Source organism: Etheostoma cragini, chromosome 23, assembly GCF_013103735.1.
Source record: "Etheostoma cragini isolate CJK2018 chromosome 23, CSU_Ecrag_1.0, whole genome shotgun sequence".
Taxonomy (NCBI): domain Eukaryota; kingdom Metazoa; phylum Chordata; class Actinopteri; order Perciformes; family Percidae; genus Etheostoma; species Etheostoma cragini.
In genome coordinates, this window is record NC_048429.1 from 758,265 (window position 1) to 766,596 (window position 8,332).

Genomic DNA, 8,332 nt, shown 5'->3' on the forward strand with positions numbered 1-8,332 from the left:
ACATAAATGCAGTGTGACAGCACTCAACATGTTAATTGTGCTTAGTTACTAAACAACCCTAGTTACCACATAAACTGTAACTTGACAAAAGGCGTAAGCCACGACTAAAACCTTATTGGCTGTTAAACTCCTCCTCCTCTTCCTCCTCTTCCTCCCTGCTTGGCCATTGGCCGGTGGACTCCTGACCCGGGACCTGGGACTTATAACCAGCTGCAGGGTCGACACACCTCGTTGTACATTGACTGAAAGCACCAGAACAGGTACGCTACTCTGAGAGTGTTTGCGTGTGTGTGTGTGTGTGTGTGTGTGTGTGTGTGTGTGTGTTTGTGTGTACAGTGTTGGGTCATAATCTACAGCCATGCATCACATCGCTGTCATGTGAGAACGGAGTCTCTCTCTGACGATGCATTTTCCAGCTAATCCAACAGGATTTTTAAATACTTTGTTTAGTTTAACATGGAGGATTTTATCAACACACGAAGGAACACTTCCTTCCTCAGTTTATCACCAACATTCAACATCAACACATCTGGAGAGAAGTTATGCAGTGGGCCTTATCTCGGAGAAATACCAAGATAAGGCATTAAGCCCAGATTTCCCAAATTTCCTGGCTCAATTCAGCTTTGACTCAGTTTCACAAAAGCAGAGGCACCTAAATTAACATGGAGACTTAATCTGGACAGGATTTATTGATCCTATTAAAGCCTTTTCTGTTCACTCAGCAGCGGGTTTACCTTATTATTGTTAACAGCCTGCATTAAAATACAACATGAAAATATTGCTGTTCCTTTAAATACTGTTATTTTTTAAAGTTGTGACCATTATGTATGAAGACTGTCGTTCATACTGTTGTTAGAATATATTACGGCAGTTGTTGAAATAATTGGAAAAGGCTGATAAAATTGCCAAATGTGTTGTAAATGACGTCTGTTACTACATATAAAGTGCTGTACATGTGTGTTTCTATATTGGACCTTAAATTATTTTAGTTGATTATTTTTTTTTGTATTCTTTAACGATAATTTGGGCCGATTGTACATTTTTAAGAACATATTCTAATCGAACAACAGACAATGTGCAAAAGGTGTTGAATGAATGTAAAGTGGCATTAAATAAAAGATATTGTAAAGTAAAGTTGCCATAGTACAAAAAATATTGCAGTGTGCAAGTAAGTAAGTGACGTTAAAGTTAAATTGAATGTGTAATTAAATAATAAAGCAAAAAGTAAGTTACCGTAATATAAATGATATTGAAAAAGTAAGTAGCTGTAATGGAAAAATATGAATACAGATAATTATTTGAGTAAAGAAGTTAAAGCTGTACTTGTACTTTTACAGGAGTATTTTAAGTGTCTGTACTTCTACTACTTGAGTACAGGAAGTACCTCCTCCCAGCTGGGGATTTTAATTGAGTATTCTCCGGTCCAGCGCAGCTAAAAACACAACAACACTGAACCGCTCAGCACGTTAGCGGGTCGTTCAGTGCCGGGCCGGTTTGGAACCGTTTGGCTCCAGACTACGTTGTCTCGCTTCATCTGGTCTAACTTTGGCTGTTTTGATAACACACTTGACTCTCCTGTGGACTCGAGTCCGGACTCGAGACCGTTTTTCTATCGTCTAGTACTTGATAGTATTTGGACTCGGACTTGTCTCGGTCTCGGCCGCTGGTCTTGTCACATAGGGCTTTTGGTCTGGACCGAGTCCAGGTGTCTTTATCATGTTGATAATAATATTGGAGGGAAAGGGAAACCCAAAATGATTGTCTTGATACTGTCATGCATAAGACCTTTCTTTCTGTTCTGGACTAGGTCTTGACTCGGGCTCAAACCTTTTTGGACTCTGTCTTGTCTTGGACTCGAACCTCTTTGGACTCGTTCTTGACTCAGACTCAAACCTTTTTGGACTTGGTCTTGTCTTGGACTCGACTTGACTCGGACTTGAACCTTTTTGAACTCGGTCTTGACTTGGACTCAACTAGTCCTGGTCTTGGACTTGACGTGACTCGGACTCAAACCTTTTTGGACTCGGTCTTGTCTTGGACTCAACTAGTCCTGGTCTTGGACTCGACGTGACTCGGACTCAAACCTTTTTGGACTTGGTCTTGACTTGGACCCAACTAGTCCTGGTCTTGGACTCGACGTGACTCGGACTCAAACCTTTTTGGACTCGGTCTTGTCTTGGATTCAACTAGTCCTGGTCTTGGACTTGACGTGACTCGGACTCAAACCTTTTTGGACTCGGTCTTGTCTTGGACTCAACTAGTCCTGGTCTTAGACTCGACTTGACTCAGACTCAAACCATTTTGGACTCGGTCTTGACTTGGACTTGACTAGTCCTGGTCTTGGACTCGACTAAGGTGGTCTTGACTGCAGACAGTGGCCTTCTGCATGGACTTACAGAAGTGGATCGCTGAATGAATAAAGGGAAAACCCAAAGGATATTTAGCGTTATTTTCGGCTGCATGGTTGTAAAAGCGTTGCCATTTCTTCAGTCCAGTAAGGTTTGGGGAATTCATGGAATTTTTTTGTTTATCCCAGGTCGACATGTCGTCCATCCCAGATCTGATCAAGAAGAAGAGAGATGGAGGAGCGCTCAGTGATGAAGAGATCAAAGCCTTCATCGCAAGAGTCACAGACAAAACTATCCAGGACTGTCAGACAGGTGAGACCCGGTTAACCTCCACCATTAAAACACCTCACCGGGGTCATTGATCACCTGAATCAGCGGTGCTCTTCCTTCTCCGTTAAGGGGCCATGCTGATGGCCATCTGGCAGAAGGGAATGACGGCTGAGGAGACTGCGACCCTGACCCAGGAGATGATGTCATCGGGGGAAGTGATGTCATGGCCGAAAGAGTGGGCGGGGCTTGTGGTTGACAAGCACTCGACAGGAGGGGTGGGAGATAAAGTCAGTCTGGTGTTAGCGCCTGCGCTAGCTGCCTGTGGCTATAAGGTACACACAGCTACCTGTATTTATTCTTCTCATCTTTGGATGCTTTTATATAGACCTTAGTGGTCCCCTAATACTGTATCTGAAGTCTCTTTATATAGACCTTAGTGATCCCTAATACTGTATCGGAAGTCTCTTTATATAGACCTTAGTGATCCCTAATACTGTATCTGAAGTCTCTTTATATAGACCTTAGTGGTCCCTAATACTGTATCGGAAGTCTCTTTATATAGACCTTAGTGGTCCCCTAATACTGTATCTGAAGTCTCTTTATATAGACCTTAGTGGTCCCTAATACTGTATCTGAAGTCTCTTTATATAGACCTTAGTGGTCCCTTAATACTGTATCTGAAGTCTCTTTATATAGACCTTAGTGGTCCCTAATACAGTATCTGAAATCTCTTTATTATAGACCTTAGTGGTCCCTAATACTGTATCTGAAGTCTCTTTATATAGACCTTAGTGGTCCTCTAATACTGTATCTGAAGTCTCTTTATATAGACCTTAGTGGTCCCTAATACTGTATCTGAAGTCTCTTTATATAGACCTTAGTGGTCCCTAATACTGTATCTGAAGTCTCTTTATTATAGACCTTAGTGGTCCCTAATACTGGATCTGAATTCCAGCCACTAGAGCCAGTCCCACAATGAGCTTTCATTAGTATGTCCCATTCCTGAGTCTGTAGCTTTAAAGAAGGGGGGGTGGCAAGGTGGTATCTGGGGGCGTGGCCTTGACCAACTGCCACTTTATTTGTTTGAAAACCATGATGTCTCTCCCTCATGGGGGGGGGGCAAAATTCTCTGGGTGGGCAAAGCAGAGAAAGGGGAGGTAACCTGGCCCCTTACGACATCATAAGGAGCAAGATTCCAGATCTAGCCACTGGGGGGCCATAGACAGGCTGGGGGGAACGCATATTAATGTTCAAAAACTCATAAAGGGACATTTTCTTGCCATGGGACATTTAAATGTGCTCTATGAATAAACTTGACTCAGATGTCATAACAACAGGTGTGTGCTTCTCAGGTGCCTATGATCAGTGGGCGGGGCTTGGCCCACACAGGAGGAACTCTGGATAAACTGGAGTCTATTCCGGGATTCAACATCCAGCAATCAATAGACCAGGTGTGACTGACAACTGTTTTATAAACCGGCTCACTGACAAACTGGATCCTTAACGAGGATAATAATAACGTATGAAAAAGTCATTTGGACGCCAAAATACTTCTTATTGCCACACAGACATTGGGTACAAATCTTTATTTTCATTAAATTTGGGGCATCTCATTCAATTTTATAGCATTGTGAAACAAATGGAAGTGTTGTTGAAATAGTATTGAGTAAAAGTTGACATATTCCAGTCTGTGATTATCATCAACATCCATTCCTTTAATTTTAGTCTCAATAATTCCTAATTCTTGCTTTATAATATTAGGTATAATTTCCTATAAATGAGGTTTTTTGACCATAAATTCAAAAAATAAATTAAATTAAAGTTAATTAGTGAGTGTTACATAGTGTTAAACATTAAAAAAAAGTGACAAACATTCAAAAAAGCGTCAAAAAGGGACAAAAACATAAGGAAAAATGTTGATTTTTCAATTTTGACGGGAAGACAACACAAGAGTTAAGCTTGTTTCACAAGTAATCTCCTGTGAGAACTTAAGAGTAGGCAGATATATAAATTACAGATATATAAATTAAGTGATTCTCTGACTCTTCATCTAGCACCATCAGCAGGGGCGGAGATATATATCTTTTATTAGAAACTGCTTTTTCCACCTAAATGTGTAATTTTTGGATGATTTCTTCCCACTATAGTCTGAAAGAAGACACGCTATGGAAGCAAAATATCCCTAAAACCTCCCACCTGCCGTGTCTGGCCATAATGCTAACTGCTGGTGTTGTTAACCAGCATGTGAGTTTGTCTCATGACAGCTGGACTTTGACTTGACTTTACATGTTGATTTAGAGCGACAGGACTTATCTATACACAGCAAACGTAAAAAAAACTCCTCAAAATTAACCCGTCCAGTTATTAGCCTCTCAACTTATCATATCAGCTGTAAATATGGATGCCCTGCACAATTAAAAGATGATTTTGATTGCAGTCAGGTAACCCTGATTGGGAAAGTGGGAAATAAACATTTAAGCTAGTAACTTATGTTATTAGTGAGTTTGATAAAGTCTGGGGGAGTTTAGGTTTTAACAGAGAGACAGAAGATTTCATTACAATGCATTAAATTACATTATATTACATTAAATTACATTAAATTACATTATTTTATGTATTCTTGGCAGATGGTTAGGGGATAACACATGGGGGGGCGGGAACACTGTACTTCTGTACTAATCAATAGTAACATGTGCTGCAGATCAAAGACATCATGGACTCAGTGGGCTGTTGCATTGTGGGTCAGACAGAGACGCTGGTCCCCGCGGATCGAGTCCTGTACGGCGTGCGGGACGTCACCAGCACAGTGGACAGCTTGCCCCTAATCGCTGGTACAGAACTTGCATTACCAACATAACTTTAGAGTAATACAGTAGCCTAAAATTAATTAATGTGTGTGTGTGTGTGTGTGTGTGTGTGTGTGTGTGTCAGGCTCGATTATCTCAAAGAAAGGGGCCGAGTCTCTGTCTGCTCTGGTGCTGGATGTGAAGTTTGGACGAGCTGCTCTGTATAAAGACCTGGACAGCGCTAGAGAACTGGCACAGTTATTAGTAAGTTTATTAGAAGTATTAATAATTTCTGACGTCATGTTGTCTTATTGAGGGTGAAGCAAGCTGTCGGAGTAAAATAATGGACGTAACACCTGTGACCATTGGTTTGTGGACTGCTGTTCTTAAGCCTTGAGTTTTAATTTAATTTAATTTAATTTAATTTAATTTAATTTAATTTAATTTAATTTAATTTAATTTAATTTAAATAATTTATTTTATTTTATTTTAATTTATTTTATTTTATTTTCATTTATTTTCATTTATTTTAAATTATTTTATTTTATTTTATTTTATTTTATTTTATTTTATTTTATTAATTTAATTTAATTTAATTTAATTTAATTTAATTTAATTTAATTTAATTTAATTTAATTTAAATAATTTAATTTATTTAACTTAAATTTAAAATAATTTAATTTAAATAATTTAATATAAATTTAAAATAAATTAAATGCCATAATTTAATTCATACTGTTTATTTCATCTTGGTATTTTGGAGCCGGTAGTGACCCATTTGGACAAACAAAGCCCCCGTTGTGCTTGGTTTCAGGGTGATGCGCTAAGCTAACAGCTAAAGAGAGAAAGTCTGATTTTCTCCCCTTCTGAAGCGAGTCATCCAGTGGAGATCTGCCGGCGGGTAAACGGGAAACTGGTTACTGGAGCCGTGCATCTGCATGTGCGGCAGAGCCGACCGAAAATCAGCAAACCTCCTCTTACTTACTAGTGCTAGCATGGTCGGCAGAGCGCCAACGCTAGTGCTAGCGCTAGCTGGGTTGGCAGAACGCAGAACAAGACATTTTCTAGGCGACAAAATTGTTATGTAACTAGCGATTAAGACCCTGAATAACAAATGTAACAAATCTAGTAAGACGAAAAATCGACACAGCGTAGTATCGCGATATTTTCGGTGCCGATCCTTTATCGGTACACAGACGCCGAGTATGGATCCGTTATTATAATTATATATATTATATAGCCTATTATATGTTATTATATATGTGTTGGTCAGTTTGTCCCGTTCTGCAGCGATAACATTGAAGTGAGATGAACAAATGATGTTGATAAGTTTCCTTTTGGGGACATCGTTAGAAATTGGGGAAAATTGTTAATTTGGAAAAAAGGTTATAAATAACAATATTTCAGTGGTTCCCAAACTTTTTCAGATCAAGACCCAAAAGAGAAATTTGGTTTCTCCCCGGGACCCAAATTTACAAAAATACACCATAAATCATTGTAACATCTACATTTTTAAACTGTGGACAAAAGACGGAACAAACCGTCATTTTGGGTCCCGACCCTAAGTTTGGGAAAAATTGCAATATATCGTGATTATAGCGTATCGGGACGCCTCCCGATACGCTATAATCACGATATGCTTTGGTCAACTGTTGTTGTTTTTAAATGTGCTATAGAAATAAAATTGACATTGACATTGACGATACTTGTTCCACGATACGATATTATTGCGATTTTAAACATATTGCAATATTCTGCGATGTTTTTGCAATTTATAACATTTTTCCCAATTTCAAATGACGTCCCTTCAGTGTTACTGCTGCCAAATGGACACTGAGCTTGACACTGTCCAAGAGGACATGTTGTAGGCGACTGCTGGTGATGATGACGACGGGGGGGGGGGGTTGTTTCAGGTAAAGGTGGGGAACAGCCTGGGCATGCGGACGGGGGCGGCCCTCAGCTCTATGGACGGTACGATTGGTCGCTGCGTGGGCAACAGTCTGGAGGTGATCGAGTGTCTTGAGACGCTGAAGGGGAACGGACCCGACGACCTGATGGAGCTGGTCCAGATTCTGGGTAACAACTTCCTTCTGCAGCTTAAAGAACCCTTTAACCTCTTTACTCACTTCCCAATGACATAATAACATCCCAGAGGGTCAAAGTGTGTGGAAACTGCATCTATTTACATTTATATATACAGTATTTACATCTATTTATCGGGTAAACATTTAGGTGAGAAAAGCATGTGTTTAGACACTAGCGGCGTAGTATCTTTCTGTGTTTCTTTAATTCATGACATAAGTATAACTGCTATAAGTGTTCTCATGCTTTGTCTGTGGGCTTAATGGAATCTGGAGACTTTAAGCTTTCAAATCATGTGCTGCATGAGTGTGTAAATTAAGATTTAATGCTTGCAATTTATGAATGAAGAAAACATTTCTCAAACGGGCCCGTTGCCGGGACGGAATATCTGAACAGGTTTTAAAGTCACAGGTGAAATTAAAGATTATATTAGATTAGATTATACTTTATTCATCCCACAGCGGGGAAGTTCCCTTAGTACAACAGCAGCATTTTCTACAATAAGAGCAAAAACAAACAAATACACAAGACAGCAGCAGCAGAAGGTCTGGCTGAATGTAAGTGACGTCAAATAAAGGTTTCGTAAAGTTACAGGAAACGTGATTTACTATCAAAATGTAGGACTACATGTGATATGTTAAGTTGCAGAAGACATCAAATAACAAGTAAATAAATCACCAGACGTGAGGACGGCAAATCAATGACGACATGTGGAAAGCAAGGGAACTTTCTAGCAATAGTTTTTTCTCAAGTGAATGCACCATTAGTTTAACGAGGTGCACATGAATGCATCACAAAGTCACATTGGAGTCAAGATGCTTTACCTTCATTTTTTTTTTTTTTTGG

The 8,332-nt window shown here is 39.5% G+C and overlaps 1 protein-coding gene across 2 annotated transcripts in view; it reads left to right on the forward strand.

Annotated features, from left to right (window-relative positions):
• The first annotated feature begins 200 nt into the window (after positions 1-200).
• tymp (thymidine phosphorylase) overlaps positions 201-8,332 on the forward strand; it is a 10,927-nt gene continuing 2,795 nt past the window's right edge. Inside the window, exons 1-7 of one of the 2 annotated variants that reach the window (XM_034863132.1) lie at positions 201-260; positions 2,537-2,660; positions 2,748-2,950; positions 3,971-4,069; positions 5,320-5,449; positions 5,550-5,668; positions 7,318-7,480. In XM_034863132.1, the coding sequence (XP_034719023.1) occupies positions 2,543-2,660; positions 2,748-2,950; positions 3,971-4,069; positions 5,320-5,449; positions 5,550-5,668; positions 7,318-7,480 (832 nt within the window). In that variant the 5' untranslated portion in view covers positions 201-260; positions 2,537-2,542. The remainder of the gene's footprint in view (positions 261-2,536; positions 2,661-2,747; positions 2,951-3,970; positions 4,070-5,319; positions 5,450-5,549; positions 5,669-7,317; positions 7,481-8,332) is intronic. The other variant, XM_034863133.1, reaches the window with a different exon arrangement.